We start from the raw sequence: 19,706 nt of genomic DNA, 5'->3' as shown, positions 1-19,706 counted from the left end.
CAACATTCAAGGGCCGGTAGAAGCTTCCCGCCGGCGCTCTCACTGTAGCACATTAAAGGACGTTTAGCGCATCTGTATTTGGATGCGTTTTCTGTTTGTGTGATCCGTACCTTTCTTCTACTGGCAGAGAAAGAGACCATTCACAATGCTGAAGATTAAGGGCAGGCGCAGGAGCCTATTCCCCAACTACAAAGTTGGTGTTCCAAGTCAAGGGGCCAATAACAATGAAGATGATCATGACCTTCCCTTTGCCAAGAGCAGCTGTGTAAAGCAATGGAACTCCATGCAGGAGCTGAGCCGGGACATTTACGACATTCATGCAGAAGATGAGGATGACTACGATGAGAGACTAAGCCCAGCTATGGGGCTGGGGTCACCATCCAAGAACTACATGCTCAACATTAATGTGGGGGGTAAAGTGTATCAGATCTCATACAGGGCGGCAGCCAGGTATCCAAAAACCCGGATTGGACGACTGGCTACCTACACGGACCACAACAGGAAATTGGATCTCTGTGATGATTACATTGTCCAGAATAATGAGTACTTTTTCGACAGAGACCCAGACATTTTCCATTGCATCTTCAATTTTTATCGCACTGGCGTTCTCTGGATAAAGGATGAGCTTTGTCCCCGAAACTTCCTGGAGGAGATCAACTACTGGGGGGTTCGGATAAAGAACACCCACCGCTGTTGCCGTATCTCCTTTGAAGAAAGGCAGGATGAACTAAACGAGCAACTGAAGGTACAGCGTGAGCTGCAAGCAGAGGTGGAAATCGAAGAGAATGAAGAGTTGTTTCGGGGGATGGCATTTGGCCAAACTCGTCGGGTTATCTGGAACCTAATGGAGAAGCCTTTTTCCTCAGTCACAGCCAAGCTCATGGCAGTGGCCTCCAGCTTTTTTGTCCTGGTGTCCCTCGTGGCCATGACACTAAACACAGTGGAGGAAATGCAGTATCAGACAGCTGCAGGCCAACGAAGTGGACGGACCTACGGAGAGTACGTAGAGACCTTCTGCATCGCCTTCTTTACTGTTGAGTTCCTGCTGCGCCTGGTGTCCACACCAGATCTTTGGCACTTTTGCAAGAGTGTACTCAATGCTGTAGACCTGATTGCCATCCTGCCCCTGTACCTGCAGGTGGCTCTGGAATACTTTGAGAATGAGGATTACGGTCGGCATGACCACGACATTGAGACTGTGGGGCGAGTGGGCAAGGTGGGTCAGGTACTACGCATCATGCGGCTCATGAGAATCTTTCGAATCCTGAAGCTGGCTCGCCATTCAACGGGTCTGCGGGCCTTTGGCTTCACTCTGCGCCAGTGCTACCAGCAGGTGGGGTGCCTCTTCCTCTTCATTGCCATGGGTATCCTCACCTTCTCGGCCATGGTCTACACAGTTGAGCACGATGTCCACAAGACCAACTTCACCAGCATTCCCCACTCCTGGTGGTGGGCGGCGGTAAGTAAAGGACATTTCTTGTTTTTATTTACTTTTAAACTTTTTTCTAAGTCTTCAAACCATTTTTACATTCGTTTGCACAACTACCATTCACAAAGCAGTTAATCTGTTAAGCGATGCAAACGGCTGCTCTAGTTGTCAGTGGTACAGTAACTGCCCCTAAAGTAGAATAACTATCAGTAAGCAATAATCCTACAGTGTGGGTGGAATAATTTAACCTGATTTACATCCTTTTGTCTGTGCCATCCAGCATTGCTTTCGAAACTAATTTAATTGACAAAAGTAGCTATGAGATTGGATACTTGGTGAACATGAATTATTTGTTCACCTTGATTTACAGATCAACTGTTTTTCAGATTCTTTCCCACAGTCCTCTGAGGGAACTTCTTTGCAAATTCACTGCTTATCCTCTTGTGTTTGTAAGAACTTGTTGACTTAGCGTACTTGCTTGAGGAGCAAACAGAAACAAGAACAAAGCCTAGCACACCGTATCTTTAGAAACAAACTTACTCGGCTAATCCGTGCATTAATTTTATTGATCCAAAAAATCTGCAAATAACTGTTTGAACTGAGGGACCAATCAAAAGACTTTTAGCTGCATATGTAACACACTTTCCTGGATAACCAAGGAACTATTCCACTCTTGCCTTGTTTGGTTTGGGATCAACATCCCTCTAATTCCTTTTGCCTTGTGTAGCCATATCCCAGCTGTGATGAATGCCCCATTGCCACAGTGAGGAGTTTGAGGATGTTTCATGTTTTGGACATGAGGGCGATATGGTGACTAACTACAACCTGTCATGATGCCAGCCGCTGGGCATGGCTTAGGTCACCACCTAAAGCCTTAAAACTGTAATGCTATTATATACTGCTTAGTGCCAGGGGACAAACCCAAGGCCCTTCAGGCCACCAGACATTTCCCTAAATAACCCCCACAACTCAGGACCTCCAAACCAGTCTTCCTCTACTTGCTCAGGTCACCTCAACCTCTTGGGGCAGAAGAAACAGTCTAAATACTACAGTCAGATAAAGGTGGTCGGGTGCCAATTTGGCAAGATTACTCAATGACAGATGTGTCTGATCGAGTTTATACCGATAACCTTGGCTCATTTGTCACCCAGAGAAAAACATGCCAAGTTTTGAGAGCCTGTGCAAATCTTGGTCATGGCACAGTGGTACAATTGTAGAAGTTGCTAAATTCCATATGTTATTCTTACTTCATTAAATGCATTTTGAGTTTTTAAGAAAACTATGGCATGAACTGATCACCCATTAAAAACTTCACACCTTTCCATAGGGATGTTTCTCAGGTCCTCGTGTTTGCGTTGATATGTCTAAGTAATTCTCCTCCGTGAACCGCCACCTTATCGTGGTGGAGGGGTTTGAGTGCCTGAATGAGTCCAGGAGCTATGTTGTCTGGGGCTACATGCCCCTGGTAGGGTCTCCCATGGCAGACAGGTCCTGGATGACAGACGAGACAAAGCGCGGTTCAAAAACCCCTTATGACAAAAAAATCAAGGCGTCCGTTTACCCCGCCCGGTATGGGGTCACCGGGGCCCCACCCTGGAGCCAGGCCTGGGGGGGGGGCTCGCATGCGAGCGCCTGGTGGCCAGGTCTATGCCCACGGGGCCTGGCCGGGCTCAGCCCGAAGCCACAACGTGGAGCCGCTCTTCGGTGGGCTCACCACCTGCCGGAGAAACCATAAGGGGCCGGTGCGTTGTGATTTGGGCGGTGGTCGGGGCCGAGTGCCCGGCCGACCCAAACCTCGGGCGCCAACTCTGGTTTTTGGGACTTGGAATGTCACCTCACTGGCGGGGAAGGAGCCTGAGCTGGTGCGGGAAGTTGAGAGATACCGTCTAGATATAGTCGGGCTCACTTCCACTCACAGCTTGGGTTCTGGAACCACTCTACTCGACCGAGGGTGGACTCTCCACTATTCTGGCGTTGCCCAAGGTGAGAGGCGGCGGGCTGGTGTGGGCTTATTAATAGCCCCCCAGTTCAGCCGCCATGTGTTGGAGTCTACCCCGGTGAATGAGAGGGTCATCTCCCTACGCCTTCGGGTCAGGGAACGGTCTCTCACTGTCGTTTGTGCTTATGCGCCTAGCGGCAGTGTAGAGTACCCGGCCTTTTTAGAGTCCCTGGGGGGCGTGCTGGAAAGCGCTCCCACTGGGGACTCTGTCGTTCTACTGGGGGACTTTAACGCCCACGTGGGCAGCGACAGTGATACCTGGAGGGGCGTGATTGGGAGGAACGGCCTCCCTGATCTGAACCCGAGCGGTGAGTTGTTATTGGATTTCTGTGCTAGTCGCGGTTTATCCATAACGAACACCATGTTCATGCATAAGGGTGTCCACCAGTGCACTTGGCACCAGGACACCCTAGGTCGGAGGTCGATGATCGACTTTGTAGTCGTTTCTTCTGACCTTCGGCCATATGTTTTGGACACTCGGGTGAAGAGAGGGGCTGAGCTGTCAACTGATCACCACCTGGTGGTGAGTTGGATTCGATGGCGGGGGAAAAAGCTGGACAGACCTGGCAGGCCCAAACGCATAGTGAGGGTCTGTTGGGAACGTTTGGCGGAGGCCCCTGTCAGAGAGGTCTTCAACTCCCACCTCCGACAGAGCTTCAACCAGGTCCCGAGGGAGGTGGGGGACATTGAGTCTGAATGGACTATGTTCCGCTCCTCCATTGTCGGTGCGGCTGTTCGGAGCTGCGGCCATAAGGTCTCCGGTGCCTGTCGCGGCGGCAATCCCCGAACACGGTGGTGGACACCGGAAGTAAGGGATGCCGTCAAGCTGAAGAAGGAGTTCTATCGGGCCTGGCTGGCTCATGGGACTCCTGAAGCAGCTGACGGGTACCGACGGGCCAAACGGAGCGCGGCTCTGGCAGTCGCCGCGGCAAAAACTCGGGCTTGGGAGGAGTTCGGTGAGGCCATGGAGGAAGACTTTCGGTCGGCCTCAAAGAGATTCTGGCAAACCGTCCGGCGACTCAGAGGGGGGAAGCGGTGTTCCACGAACACTGTTTACAGTGGAAGTGGTGCGCTGCTGACCTCAGCTGAGGATGTTCTCGGGCGGTGGAAGGAGTACTTTGAGGATCTCCTCAATCCCTCCGACACGCCTTCCGTAGAGGAAGCTGAGGCTGGGGACTCGGAGGGGGACTCGTCCATTACCCTGGCTGAAGTTGCTGAGGTAGTCAAAAAACTCCTTGGTGGCAAGGCTCCGGGGGTGGATGAGATCCGCCCCGAGTTTCTCAAGTCTCTGGATGTTGTGGGGCTGTCTTGGCTGACACGCCTCTGCAGCATCGCGTGGAGTTCGGGAACGGTGCCTCTGGACTGGCAGACCGGGGTGGTGGTCCCTCTTTTTAAGAAGGGGGACCGGAGATTGTGTTCCAACTACAGGGGGATCACACTCCTTAGCCTCCCTGGGAAAGTCTATGCCAGGGTACTGGAAAGGAGAATCCGACCGATAGTCGAACCTCGGATTCAGGAGGAGCAATGCGGTTTTCGCCCTGGCCGTGGAACACTGGACCAGCTCTATACCCTCACTAGGGTGTTGGAGGGTTCGTGGGAGTTTGCCCAACCAGTCCATATGTGTTTTGTGGACCTGGAGAAGGCATTCGACCGTGTCCCTCGTGGCATCCTGTGGGGGGTGCTTCGGGATTATGGGGTTCGGGGCTCGTTGCTACGGGCTGTTCGTTCCCTGTATGACCGGAGCAGGAGCTTGGTTCGCATTGCCGGCAGTAAGTCAGACCTGTTCCCGGTGCATGTTGGACTCCGCCAGGGCTGCCCTTTGTCACCGATTCTGTTCATTATTTTTATGGACAGAATTTCTAGGCGCAGTCAGGGAACGGAGGGTGTCTGCTTTGGTGGCCGCGAGATCTCGTCTCTGCTTTTTGCGGACGATGTGGTCCTGTTGGCTTCATCAGGTCAAGACTTGCAGCGTGCACTGGGGAGGTTTGCAGCCGAGTGCGAAGCGGTGGGGATGAGAATCAGCACCTCCAAATCCGAGGCCATGGTTCTCAGTCGGAAAAAGGTGGATTGCTCCCTCCGGGTTAGGGGGGAGTTGCTCCCTCAAGTGGAGGAGTTTAAGTATCTTGGGGTCTTGTTCACGAGTGAGGGAAAAATGGAGCGGCAGGTCGACAGACGGATCGGTGCGGCGTCTGCAGTAATGCGGTCATTGTACCGGTCTGTTGTGGTGAAGAGGGAGCTGAGTCGTAAGGCGAAGCTCTCAATTTACCGGTCGATCTACGTTCCTACCCTCACCTATGGTCATGAACTCTGGATCATGACCGAAAGAATGAGATCGCGGATACAAGCGGCAGAAATGAGTTTCCTCCGCAGAGTGGCTGGGCGCACCCTTAGGGATAGGGTGAGGAGCTCAGTCACCCGGGAGGAGCTCGGAGTAGAGCCGCTGCTCCTCCGCATCGAGAGGAGCCAGTTGAGGTGGCTCGGGCATCTGTTCCGGATGCCTCCTGGACGCCTCCCTGGGGAGGTGCTCCGGGCTTGTCCCACTGGGAGGAGGCCTCGGGGCAGACCCAGGACACGTTGGAGAGACTATGTCTCCCGGCTGGCCTGGGAACGCCTTGGGGTTCCCCCAGAGGAACTGGAGGAGGTGTGCGGGGAGAGGGAGGTCTGGAGTACTCTGCTCGGACTGCTGCCCCCGCGACCCGGCCCCGGATAAAAGCGGAGGAAGATGGATGGATGGATGGATGTCTAAGTAATTCTACTGTACAGGACATGGAACTGTAGTTTCAGTTTAATACTCTTTTCTGTTGTGACCCTCAGGTGAGCATCTCCACGGTGGGCTACGGGGACGTGTTTCCGGAGACCCATCTGGGTCGGCTTTTTGCTTTTGCTTGTATCTCCTTCGGGATCATCTTAAACGGGATGCCCATCTCCATCCTCTACAACAAGTTCTCAGACTACTACAACAAGCTGAAGTCCCATGAGTATACTTCCAGCCTAAAGAACCGGGGCAAGGTTAGGTTCACCAAGAGGGCAGTTAGGAAGATTGGAGAGTACTGCGAGGAGGTCATTAGGGCACATTAGGGTGGTGGACCCTCACCCAGGTGTGCTCTTATATTTCCTTGCATTGTTTAAAAAAAAAAAGACATTTTTACAAGCCTGTTCAAATGACGTCCTCTCAACACCTGTATTTGTGCAGTGACGTTAAAAAGCAAATTATGCAAAAACTTCTTATGTCATATTGTCATTGATTCAGTGTTAAATGGGGACATGGCTGATACCTCCCTGGTTTTGTTCAAAAACTAAAAACTTTAATACAGGAGAAAAAAACTACGTACCATGAAAAATATCATGTATAAATGCTGATCTACTACAATTGTTTAGGCTGGTGAATTCACGGTAAGGAACAAGAATCCACATTAACGTTCGCAACATTGAATGACAGCACCAACCTAAAAGACTATTGTGCCGAAAGGCAAAAATATTCAGGTGCCCCAATTTTTTTTATTTCATTATTGTGTTTGCAGTAGTTCAACTTGATGATGATAAAAGCTTTGACTATATCACTTTCTGGTGCTACATTCTGCATTAGCTCTTTATTTTGAATAAAGTTGAGAGAATTTTAAATGAGAAAAAAGTCTCCATACAGCTGCTTAGAATGGTCCAGCCAAAATAAAGACATTTTATTTTTACTAATGTGTTCTTCTGCCTCTTCTGTGTTATATTGTTCCAAGCAGGAATATGAGCTACTCGTTACTGTTTGATGTTTTGTACCTTAACTATTGGCTACCAAATTGTCATTGCATCTCCTTTTCAAGCCACAAACTACATCCAAATTATAGTTTACTTAGTGGGTAGCACTGGTGCCTTAGTGTGCAAGTTTGAATTCCTGTGTCTTATTGGCTACCCTGCAAAGCACTGGAGTCCTACAAAAAGTGAATGAGTTTACTTCTATCTATGTGGTATATTGGTGGTTTTGGTTCTCAAAGTTTGTCAGTATTTGCAGAGAACATGCATATTTCACACGGACTTTCCATCTATTTCTGCCCAAATTTGTAAGAGCTGCTCAAAACTCATGAATTTACAGTATACTAGTTTTATTTAAACAAATGTATTCTTTGTGGTGACAAATGCACAGCTTTACTATCGGACCACAAGGCAATGATTACAAAAGTAAATACGGTCTCTTGTAAACACGAAGTGATCTTGGCCATAATAACCAAGTTTAAAATAATCAGTTTAGAACCTGGAATTGGGAAGTGCACAGGGCGTGAAGGGTGATTATTACTCCCTCCTGTACATATGAGGTCAAACTCCTGATGCATCAGATTGAATTTAAAGCCGATTTATGAATACGTAAATACCTCACCAGTGGCAACACTCTCCTACATTTATAATCCCAATGGAGAGGTTATATAGATCTTGTACCCTTTGGTTACATTGCAGTAATTCTATTCAGTGGGGGAAAAAAAAAAAAAGATTTCTGATCAACATAATTCATACTTAATAAAATTAATATTTTCCAAACATTCTGGCCTTGAAAAAATTTGAATTGTGGCAAGGATGCATTGTTCAAGTAAGGTGGTAAATTTTTTATATTGCTACCATTTGTCTTTTGAACAGCACAAACTTGTGTTTCACGTTTATGATTTCATTGAAGTTTGTGTGCCGTGTCAAGCGCAAAGCAGCACCTGTTGCAAAACTGACACCATGATGCAGGTGTGGGGGAGAACGTTGGAGACTGTAAAATGGAAAAACAATGAACAATTGTGTAAATCGCTCCTTCACGCAGCGGGAACGTGAGGACTGGCTGAATTAAATCAATCCCAAAATTATGGTCACAATGGCACTGATAATCCGTGATGTTAATCTGGGCAGAGGCAGGATCGCACCCCCACCCACAAAAAAAAAAAAACCCCACAGTACAAGTCTTGGGAGAGACGAGCCGTTTGTCGGCCCAGTGAGTCCACACAGATGCTGGGACAGATGGGGTCCTAGTATGGCTGCTAGATTAATTTTCTCTGAGCACTCACGCTTCCATTTCCTGGTCTGTTACATATTGTTTCACAGAGCCATGGGGGGAGAGACCCCTGTGACACACACAGAAAGACACGCTTACCCATCATGTAGAAGCACAACACAATCTGTACGAAAACTTTACACTTTTACTGAAACAATTGATTTTTACACGCTGCGCTTCTTTCAAGATTTAGTTACAAATTAGGTAATCAGTCATTTTGTTAAAACCAGCTACGTGAACAGGCTGGTTATGTTTGTGCCAGGAAATTTACTTACTTACACTTGCCAGCAAATGCTCACAGCTTTCATCCTCAAAAAACCAATCATAAAACATCCTTGAACTCTACACAAAGTACCATTAAACATTTTATTTGCATAAACTAAAAGTACAAAGATGGAGAACAATGTAAAAAGTAGAGTATATTAATATTGTTTACATTTTAACACTTACTGACATCTCAACAGACAGAGGGTGGGTCCTGCTGTAAGGAACATTTATTCCAAGGTCTTCCAGAAGAGCACAGACTGTGAACAAAAATCCACCAACAACCAGCTCTCACTGTTGTACGCCTGCACTGTGCAGCTGGCCCGTGAACACCATGGAAGTGTGACTCAAAAGGAAGCCTTTTCAAATGGTCCAGCACCCGACATTCCCGAAATCCCTGCTGGACCCCAGAGACTGCCAAACAGATCTGAAGGGAGGTTGTTACAACAGGAGCGCTGGAAGTCAGTGCTGGGGAAAGCCTTTTTTTTTTTTTTTTAATTACTCGGCCAGCTTCTCAAGCAGGACCTCCACACCTTTCGAATTTTCCATCTTCCGAAGTTTAGGGATCATGGGCTTCAGGGCTGACCTCAGCTCCTTGGACACATCTTTGTCTGCACTCTGAAGGAGACTGGAGGAACAGAAGAACTGTGAAATCTAGTGATGGACTCAGAGGAGCCAACCCTATTCTTCCATTTGCTGCTGTAAGGGCAGCCTATAGCTATTTAAAAAAAAAAAAAAAATCACAGCATGCAGAGAGGCAACATGTTTTCACTGCCATCATTTTCCATGGCTAATAACATGCATCTATGAATAATTCAATTAACAATTGTAACAAAACAACAATTGAAACTCTACTCAGTCATGCAGTCAAAGCATTAATTGGAATTTCAATTTCTAAAATTAAAATGCAACTTGTAATCTTTAAAAAAAGCATTTGACACTGCAGAGATCAAAATCATCTAAATCTGGGAACACTGTACTGAAATACTGACTTTTCCTCTCCTGACACATATGAAAATAAGATTTAAGTTGTAAATATTCACTGTGTACTTCCTCTGCACACTTCAGTACCACACTTGTCATGTAGACTGACAAATCTCTCAATACTTAAAGTCTTAGTGAGATTAGAGGAGGTCGGGCATAAACAAGGCGGAGAAGACATGGCAGCACGGTGGCACAGCAAGTAGTGCTCCTGTCTCACAGCGCCTGACTGGTGCGAGAGAACGTGGGTTCAATCCCTGCTCAGTCTGTGTGGAGTTTGCATGTTTTCCCCGTGTCTGTGCGGGTTTCCTCCGGGTGCTCTGGTTCCCTCCCACACTCCAAAGACATGCTGTTCAGGTTCCCCCATAGTGTGTGAGTGACAGCGAGAGTGTGTTCCACTGATATATGGATGAGTAACCCAGTGTAAATAGTGTATCTAGCAGTGTAAGTCACCTTAGTGAATAAGGTGTATGGGCTAGTAACACTACATAGTATCCATTGTATGTTGCTTTGGAGAAAAGTGCCTGCTAAATAAGTAAACGTAATGTAACACTGGAGGAAAAAAAAGTGTGGGGGGGGGGGGTGATCAGAGAAATAATCCACATTTCACTGCTAATTCAAGTCTGCCCCTATAACAGTGGCAACTGGGACGGGGAGGGCGTCTCGTGCTCAAATGGATTGCACCTCTGTTGTGCTCCAAACCAAGAGTAAGGCACACACTACTAAGGTTGACTAAAATGTTTCAAATTCATGAAACAAAAAGAATGCAGGAAGATTTCAGATTTGAAATACATATTAAAATTACTTGATTTTGATTGACTGAATTTCATACAATTATAAAGCTGATATTTCGAACCAACAGGTTTACACTTTTGACCCTTCTGCAGTGCAGTTCTTTGTCTCTAAGCTACAGTTAACAATATTGAACTAGGTTTAAAAAATGTAGGGAAATATATGCTAAAAATGGGTCTCAGATTATCTAAGAAGCACAGGATGCAAAGCAGGGTACACTGCAATGTACACATCAGCCCATCACAGGGCAAACACACACACTCTTCCACTCACTCACGCACTACAGACAATTTCGATTCTCCAAATTGATCTTAAAGTCCTAAGACTATGTAAAGAAATCGGAGCACCAAAAAGAAACCCACACAAACACGGAAAAAACATGCAAACCCTAAATAAACTGAGCTGAATCCAAACCAGGAACCGAAAGGCCACAATGCTACCACTATGACACTTGAGACCTTCACTTACACTTACTTCACTAACTCTAACCCTTCACTTACAGAACTACATTGCATATCTTGGTTTGCACTGATTTTCACATTTTTTTTTTTTTTAAAAACTGTTCCTTTTGCGCAATGACCAATATTATCATTATTACTACCAGTATTACGTGTAAGCTTATGGTAACAATCGCCAACAGGAACTTACCAACAGAGCACAATGCCACCCCTGTTCACAGACACCCACGTTTTGAGTTTGTCTAGGCCAACCTGGTCTAACAGAATCCTGGAGAAGCGTTCTGCACAGAGAGAAGAGAGCAAGTTATAGACTATCCTGACCTGGAAAACATTAGTGCTACTAGAGAGACAGCAAGGGGACAACCTCCACTAGAATGTCCACTTGTGAAATGCCAGTAGCCTGTTCGACAGTTAGTAGCCTCACTTCTAGGACAAATGCTGCACACTGAAATGGAAGAAGGGAAAGGAAACGGTACTACCTTCTCTGTCAGAGGCCTCCATCTTAGCATCCTGCTCTATTAGCCACTTCAGCACAAGGTGGCCTGCGGGGTGCTCAACAATGTGGAGCTGGAGACAGGGAGCAAGGAGGGAAAAGACTGGAAGTCAGTGTAGAGAAATATCGTGCTACGGCCACACGTGGAAAAAAACCCTTAAACAAAATAGCTAACCCTCTCGCACAATGGGGTAAACCAGAGACTGAGGTTAAGGTTACTAATTTGTTGCCACCAGCAAAAGCCCAACTGGTGAAATAACGAAATACATATAGAGTCATGCGCCGCTTAATGATGTTTCGCTTAACGACTGACCGGATATATGATGGTGGTCCCATAAGATTATAACGGAGATGACAAATTCTTATTGACTAGCGACATCATAGCCGTCACAACATCGTAGTGCAACGTTTTACGCGCTCGTGGTGGTGCTGGTGTAAACAAACCTACTGCGCCGCCAATTATATAAAAGTACATACAATTATGTACAGTACATAATACTAGATGATAAACACCTATGTTACTGGTTTATGCATTTACTGTACTGTACTTTTTATTTTAGAGTGTGCTCTTTCTACTTATAAAAAAGTTTACTGTAAAACAGTATGCTGTGTTACGCCGGCAGTAGTGTCATAAATCTCGTTTACAGCGTTTCTTGACTGCATCGAGACTATACCATTTACGTTTGTATAAGTACACTATGACTAAGGCTATACCATCTAGGTTTGTATTAGTACACTATGACCGAGGCTATACCATCTACGTTTGTATAAGTACACTATGACGTTTGCACAACGACGAAATCGCCTAACGATGCATTTCTCAGAATGTATCCTCGTTGATAAGTGACGTGTGTCTGTATACTGCGCAATCATTCCCAAACACACTATATTCTAGTACAGCTCAGTAGCAGCTACTGTCTTCATTGCTTCTCTACGTTTATCACATTTTGTGTTAACTGTATGTGCTGTGCCAGATTATGAAATGATTGCTTACTTCTCTCCTAGGCTGATTTTGTATTACTGGCAGCACAGTATCTCAGATTAAGTATGCCAACCAGTACAACAATAAGTGGTATTAATAATTGTGGACAAGATAAAAAAACTGGATAACGGTGTACCGAATAACGGGGCATAGGTGTAGCTATTTGTTTCTTCAAAAATCACAACCTCTCAACAAGGCTTTTAGAATTCAGCACGTACTTTGAAAAACCATGTCATATTTCTGTGTCTTTAATTAGAGGACAGGCAGAAAATTAACATGAGCCCATCTGCACTCCATTTTCCCAAAAATCCTAACGGCACTTTAAATTCATCCCAGGCAGTGCAAAACCTGTGAGCAAAAATGCAAACTTCTAAAACGTTAATGCAAAGCTAGGGAGAGGGAACAGTACAGCATGTTGCTCTATGATGTACCTCGCCATCCGCGCCGCCTGGCACAAGGTCCTCTGTGGCAAGGTCAGCCACCGCCTCCATCGCAGGCCGCAGGTCCCCAATAGCCCCTCCCAAGATGTCACTCACAGCAACGCTGCAGGCCTTGTCCATGACCATAGTACGGGCATGGTCACACAGGTGCTTAAGAAGGGGAGGGGACACGGCTTCCAAGAGCTCCCTGCGCCGCACTGCCATGTCTTTCTTACTGCAGAGAAACATGCGAATGGCATGTAAACGGTAAGGCACAGCATCATGAGCGTTTTGGTCTGAATGGGTTAAAGTGACGACAGAACCTCACCTGTACATGTTGCCATCCCCCTTTTCAAGGACCTGAATGATCTCTGGCAGGAAATGGGCAGGGTCTCGTGGACTCAGGAGGTAGAGAAGAACTTTTTTCCCGTACTTGTTACCTAGGATATCTGGCAAGGAGGCGATGATCTCCTGTGGAAACAGAGCAGGCAACATAACAAGTGACTTTACTGATTAAATGGAGATGGGGCGCCTAGTCCAGGTTATCACAATGCACTTGTGCACTCACCGATATGATGACCTGCTTCACCAGCTTGGTGTCATCAATGCAGTCAAATGCAGCCAGCAGCACCAGGTAGGAAAACTCCCCCTGCAGGGTATTAAGTACACATGTTAAGTCTGGACTCCCTACAAATCCCCCAGTCCAATACTACCATCTGCTGGGAGTCATCTTACCATAGCAAACTTGTCAACATATGTCTTCATGGTCTTCACAATAACTTTTCTGTCCTAAAAACAAATGGAAGCATTAGTGTACAGTGCATAATTCAGTGAAATATAATGATAATAATATGATAAAATTAACAATGAACGTAAACAACTACTTATCAGTACTCTTTTGACACCCAGTACTGGGTGCTGGGGTGAGGCATCTTACCTTGGGGGTCCCATGCCACAAGCAGTGCATGGCAACCCGGGCCCCATCGTGCGTGTGGGCCACGTACACCACTGCCTCCCGTATGGACTCGATCATCTCCTGCAGGGGACACATGTCAGATGATGCTGAAGACTTCCAACCCATCACTATTGCCACAAACAACATGCGCATGAGGGCTGTTCATTTTTGACACTAATCATAATACTTACAGATCTGTGTTTGGCTGGTGCAAACAGGAAGAAGTCAAGGAACACTTTGTGGACCAGTGAATGCTTTATGACAGCCTCCCTGTCAAATGTGGACAGAGTATCAAGTGAGATGGAATGAACAAAGACTATAGCTCCAGCCTGATTTGATGCTTCAAGTGTCTGATTTCTCTGACCTTCCTAGTATCAGGTGAACACTGAGCTTGGCATCTTTTTAATGCAAATGGTTCCTAATCAATCGGGTTAGCATTGAAAGTGTGGTGGGGCAAAGTGGATGAATGGGAGAAGTGTGTTTTACAGGGGTATTTTATCTCTATATTGCAATCATATTTAAATAGACACTTTTCTCCAAAATGAGTTGCAATGCTAAACAACTTGCAGTTATTCACCGATTTATACGGCTGGGTAATTTTTTTTTACTGGAGCAATTTAGGGTAAGTCCCTTGCTTGTAGGTACTTTAGCTGGAGGTAGGATTTGAGCCTGTGACCTTTGGCTCCAAAGGCAGCAGCTCTAACCACTAAACTACCAGATGCCCCTACTTGAAATACCCAGGGTGGCAGATTTACCAGGTGCTTAATTATTTAGCAGAAATGCTAAAAGCACACTTTCCTCTCAGATCCCATTTTAAGTTACGTTCATAGTAGAGACATGCACAAGCAAGGGTGCGGTGTGTAACAGAGCAAACAAAAACCAAAGGCTACATAGGACCGAGATCGCATACACACAAGGAGTGACCAGCGTCCACCAGCATACCAACCACGATCAGCCTACGTCCACTTCGGCAACCCTGTCCCTACCCCAAAAACACCCATATCCAAAGGCCAGGCTCACACGCTGCAGTCATACTCACTTCTGGGCCATGGGCATCAAGATCTGTTTCATCTCGTCCATGATGCTGTCCAGCCTATCTGGATTGCTCTCTAGAACCTTGTCCAGTGTGGGACAGACTGTGGACTGAAGACGAAGACATACAGAAACACGCAGACCAAGACACAGAAATTGATAGTTAGCCCAGTATATGAAGTACTCACAAAATCTTGTATTTGAGTGCCGAAAATATTGTACAATAGTACTTAACACTGTACAGGTGCATCTATAATTTGTAGCATAACTCTAGCAGGGCAAGAGGAAAGGCTCCTCCTCTGCTGGCACTACAATCAACAGCACGAAAGACAATATTTATTCTTTAATATAATTTTTGAGGGACAGGATGGCACAGCAGGAAATGCCGAGGCCTCACAGCTCATGAGCTGCGCAGCGGGCGTGGGGTGTGCGTAGTTTGCATGTTTCTCCCTGCGTTTGCACCCTTTGGACATTCACGGAAGGCAGGGTCCCGAAACCACTTCGGATCCTCTCGTGCCTTTGGAAGCCACGCGAGCGGTCACTATGAGTCGCCTCGACTCGATGGCGCTTCCATCCACGAGTTTTAAAACTGGTTCATCCCACAGCAGCCAGCAGGAGCCGTTGGAAGGGAAGAAGCGTTTCCCGTGGCGGCGGCGGCCGCGTACCTTGCAGACCTGGAAGGTATTGCCATAGAGCTCCTCGCTGAGCATGAGTCTCTGGGCCAGGACAGCTTTATCGTTATAGGCGTACTCCACCACAGAGGAGGCCTCAGCGTGCCGCAGGAGCTGCCGCACATGGCCCTTGAAGGCTCGCATCACCTCACCCACCTGCTGCTTGTTCCTGTTGGGATTCGTGCACCATACCAACCATATTACTCCACGCTGTAGCAAGACGCATCATCTCATTCATTTGGTGTACGCGTGCGGAGCATTTCAACATCAAAATTTCACTTACCCATACATTAAAAACTTCTTCACAATATTTCTTGCATATTTTGACTTACTCAGTTCCACCAAATGATCTGTGATTTAAAAAAAAAAAAAAAAAACAAGCAAACAAAGCTATTACCATAAGGCTAACGCTGCACATCAAGCGACCGTACAACACAACAAAGTCGCAGCAGACCTTTGAGCTCCTCGAACACCTCCTGCCTCTGCTGGTCATTGCCAAACTGAATGAAACACTGCAGCACTCGGGTAGAGTCATGCGCGAAGGCGATCTGCAAGAAACAAGTCTTGATATTACCCCCCCATTCCAACTCAATCTGATTCATTTATGCTGTCTGAGCACAAATACTCTGCATACACACCAAGCAGAATTAACATAAATGTCCTTAAAGGCTCTCCCACCATTGCTGCCACGCAGCATCAAATACCAGACATGCACAGCGAAGAGGGGAGGATTCACACTCACAGCTTTAATCTTCCCCCGTACCAGCTCCTGCAGCTCGCTCATCAGCTTGGACCTCTTCCCTTTGTCACAGTCCTTCCTGGTTCAAAGAAACATTTAATAACACATTAAAAAAACATTATGAAATCAAATGGTTACCACTCTGCCTGCCACCAGCACAGCGACACAGCAAGTAGTGTTGCCGTCTCAGAATGCCTGGGTGGTACAAGAGGGTGTGGGTTCGATCCCCGCTCAGTCTGTGTGGAGTTTGCACATTCTCTTTCTGCCTGTGTGGGTTTCCTCCGGACGCTCTGGTTTCCTCCCACAGACCAAAGACATGCTGTTCAGGTAGACTGGTGACTCTAAAATCACTCATAGCGTGTATGTGTGTGACAGGAGAAAGTGTGTTTCACTGGTATGTCCACGAGCGACTAATTTTAAGTAGTGTATCTAGTAATTTAAGTCACCATGGGTGACTAAAGTATGGACTGATAACACTACATAGTGTTCACTGGAAGCCGCTTTGGAGAAAAGCGTCTGCTAAATTAAATGTAAATGATTTACCAATGGAACTTTTTATGTATGTTGTTGACACAGAATTCCTTATGCAAAGAGAAATATCAAGAGGGTTTCCTGAGTAGCGGCAGATCCCTGAGCCAACAAGCGAGCATCTGCGCTTGTTTGGGGAAATGGTTATCGGCCATGTAACTGGAGCGAAGGCATACGTTACCTCCGCACAGTCTCCCACACTTGTTTTGCCCGGGTTATGATGTGGTAGTTATTCTTCCGCTCGTTTTGCTGTCGCACCTGCTTCAGCTCCTTCTTCTTCTGCTTAAACTCATCCCACTTAGGTTTCTTCGCCTCGGATCCTGCCAGAATAAGCAATACAAGGAACACATTAGCCAAATTGAACTGTTTCAGTGCAGCGAGGCAACAATGACTAGACAACCACAAAATGGGCCACTAAAAGGTTCTCACACTACTGTTTGATGTGGGTCAGCATCATATGAAAAAAGACCAATAAAAGGTGACATGTGCCATCATCCTCGATTTCTAACCTTTTCTTTTTTCAACCATTGCTTACATTTACATTTATTTACTTGGAAGATGTGGGGGGGGGTGCGGTGGCGCAGCGGGCTTGGCCGGATCCTGTTCTCCGGCAGATCGGGGGTTCAAGTCCTGCTTGGGGTGCCTTGTGACAGACTGGCATCCCGTCCTGGGTGTGTCCCCTCCCCTCCAGCCTTATGCCCTGTGTTGCTGGGTTAGGCTCCAGATTGCCACGACCCCGCTCACGACAAGCGACTTCAGCCAACGTGCGTGTGTGTGTATACTTAGCAGACACTTTTCTCCAAAGTGACTTCCAATGAACTCTATTATCTAGTGTTATCAGCCCACACACCTTATTCACCGCAGTGATTTACACTGCTAGATACACTACTTACACTGGGTCACTCATCCATACATAAGTGGAAGACACTCTCTCTGTCACTCACACACTATGGGGGAACCCAAACAGCATGTCTTTGGAGTGTGGGAGGAAACCAGAGCACCCAGAAGGCTTACACTGCTAGATACACTACTTACACTGGGTCACTCATCCATACATCAGTGGAACACACTGTCTGTCACTCTCACACTATGGGGGAACCTATTTAGCTGATGCCTGTGTCAAAAGACAACTTATGTGAAGTTTGTATACTATGCCACCTACAGTAATTGACCCATTTATACAACTTTACACTCTCAAGTTCCTCACTAAAGAGTAATACAACAGAGGTGTGACTCAAATTGAGGTCCTTCAATTGGAAGGTAACAGCAAAAACAACACTACTACTCACTACGCTTCCTTTAAAAAAAATATATTACAGGTAACTTTAATTCTGACCTTCCTCCTGATTTTTCTTCCCAGGCGTGAATTTCCTTTTCTGTGGAAACTTCCCCTCTGTCGGTTTTTTCCTCCGGAGTTTCTGCGCGGCCCCCTTCCCACTGGTCTTCTCAAACTTCTTAGTCTTTTCTCCAGCGTGCGGCTTCTTGGGCCATTTCTCCCCGGGTTCAACCGCGGACGAGTCTCCTGCTTTACCTGGTTTACCTGCGGAGGCTGAAATAGACAGCAAACTAAGACTGCATACACTATGTACATGACATGAGTCTACATTATATTTAGCTGAAGCTTTTCTCCAAAATGACTTACAGTATTAAGCTACTTACAGCTATTTACCCATTTATACAGCTGGGTAATTTACCTGGAGTAATTGAGGGTAAGTACTTTGCTCAAGGGTACTACAGCCAGAGGTGGGGATCGAACCTGCGACCTTTCGGTCCAATCAATGGCAGCAGATCTAACCGTTACTACCAGCTGTCCCAGTTCAGAAGAAATGCCCACATGAAATTGGATATCACCGTGATGTTCACCCCAATTTGAGACATTATAATATTTTCAGATGGCTCCGTAAGGCGCCTAACATACAATCATGTCGAATTAGTAAATTTACAACGATTCACACAGGTTTACGATGTGAGTTCTTGGTAAAACTGTGGAAAGCCCTTCCAAGACTTCGGTTCTTCCGCCGTTCGCTCACCTCTGCCCTTCTGCCCCGGTTTCTTCGCACCTTTCCTCGCAGACCACGTCTTCTTCTTCTGATTGGCTTCCATCGTGGCTCGCGCTGCTCAGGGAAGGAGCACGAGCAGGACCCTGAGGCACGCGCGTGCGAGCAAAAGCGCGAGTGTGAGTTTCTAGCGCAAAGCGACGGGGCCACCGCAGTCACAGCTAACACACACTGAACGAAACGAACCTAGGCTAGCGCCACGACTTAGTACCGCGCCGTGACATATGACATGATGTGACACACGTCGTGATGTGTAACTACTACTCGAGTCGGTTGTCTTACCAAACAAACCTCTCAAAACGAATCAACCAGGTAAACATTTCACATCAAAATCGTATAGTGTTCTGGAACTTTAGAAAACAACAAATGCAGTACGGGAACACTTCATGTATGTATGTAAAAACAAATACCAGCGCATATGTTCTCAGAAGTGAAGGAAGCCACAGCACGTTTACGTACCTTCCCACGTGTTCAGAGAGCGAATACTTTACGGCTCTTCTTTCCGAGGCAAACTGTCGCAAAAACAACCTGACCTTTGTTTTACGACAACAAGGTCCACATACCGCAGAACCAAGAGTCCGGTTTCAGCCTTAACGGTTTCTTTTCGTTTCAGGTCTTTGGTGACGAGCACAAGGGACGCTGTTCTTGTGCGAAATACTTTATCTGCGATCTAATTTTGAACAATAAAAATGCATATAATTTGTGGTTTCATTGCCAGTCTGTGAAAATAGGTGTAAAGCGTTTTCGTCTTCACTGACGGAATAACACACAGTATTATAAAGTATCACAACTTGTTTGCAACATCGTTATCGTAAAAATACCATCCATTCTTATAACGTTAGGAAAGTATCAGTTTCGAACACATATTGACGAAATGACTTCGTACAATTCGC

At 46.5% G+C, this 19,706-nt stretch overlaps 2 protein-coding genes across 3 annotated transcripts; one reads left to right on the top strand and one right to left on the bottom strand.

Annotated features, from left to right (window-relative positions):
• The first annotated feature begins 145 nt into the window (after window positions 1-145).
• Window positions 146-6,506, top strand: kcnv2a (potassium channel, subfamily V, member 2a). The gene is made up of 2 exons (XM_018750090.1): window positions 146-1,459; window positions 6,243-6,506. Exons 1-2 carry the CDS (start codon window positions 146-148, stop codon window positions 6,504-6,506), a joined length of 1,578 nt encoding a protein of 525 aa, XP_018605606.1.
• A 1,910-nt stretch (window positions 6,507-8,416) lies between these two features.
• On the bottom strand, window positions 8,417-19,326 carry pum3 (pumilio RNA-binding family member 3). Of its 2 annotated transcripts, none has more exons than XM_018754980.2 (18): window positions 19,273-19,326; window positions 18,787-18,899; window positions 18,093-18,305; window positions 16,938-17,076; window positions 16,232-16,307; window positions 15,944-16,037; window positions 15,773-15,839; window positions 15,484-15,658; window positions 14,826-14,929; window positions 13,978-14,056; window positions 13,769-13,867; window positions 13,567-13,620; window positions 13,400-13,480; window positions 13,160-13,302; window positions 12,844-13,066; window positions 11,417-11,504; window positions 11,128-11,218; window positions 8,417-9,334 (listed from the first exon to the last, which is right to left on the bottom strand). In XM_018754980.2, the coding sequence occupies exons 2-18, from the start codon at window positions 18,857-18,859 to the stop codon at window positions 9,205-9,207; spliced, it is 1,929 nt and encodes a 642-aa protein (XP_018610496.1). In that variant the 5' UTR covers window positions 18,860-18,899; window positions 19,273-19,326; the 3' UTR covers window positions 8,417-9,204. The 2 variants fall into 2 exon arrangements, with proteins under 2 accessions (XP_018610496.1, XP_018610488.1); XM_018754972.2 differs by having other exon boundaries at window positions 19,224-19,273.
• Between the last annotated feature and the right edge of the window lie 380 nt (window positions 19,327-19,706).

The sequence above is a fragment of the Scleropages formosus genome, chromosome 6, assembly GCF_900964775.1.
Source record: "Scleropages formosus chromosome 6, fSclFor1.1, whole genome shotgun sequence".
NCBI lineage: Eukaryota > Metazoa > Chordata > Actinopteri > Osteoglossiformes > Osteoglossidae > Scleropages > Scleropages formosus.
The sequence above is the reverse complement of the archived record's forward strand: the minus strand, read 5'-3'. Positions and strand labels throughout refer to the sequence as shown.

Coding starts and splice junctions, on each gene's coding strand:
- kcnv2a (XM_018750090.1), top strand. CDS start 146: ATGCTGAAGATTAAGGGCAGGCGCAGGAGCCTATTCCCCAACTACAAA. Junction 1,460..6,242: donor ACTCCTGGTGGTGGGCGGCG/GTAAGTAAAGGA, acceptor TGTGACCCTCAG/GTGAGCATCTCCACGGTGGG.
- pum3 (XM_018754980.2), bottom strand. CDS start 18,859: ATGGAAGCCAATCAGAAGAAGAAGACGTGGTCTGCGAGGAAAGGTGCG. Junction 17,077..18,092: donor GAAGAAAAATCAGGAGGAAG/GTCAGAATTAAA, acceptor TTATTCTGGCAG/GATCCGAGGCGAAGAAACCT. Junction 13,067..13,159: donor GGGGATGGCAACATGTACAG/GTGAGGTTCTGT, acceptor GTTTCTCTGCAG/TAAGAAAGACATGGCAGTGC.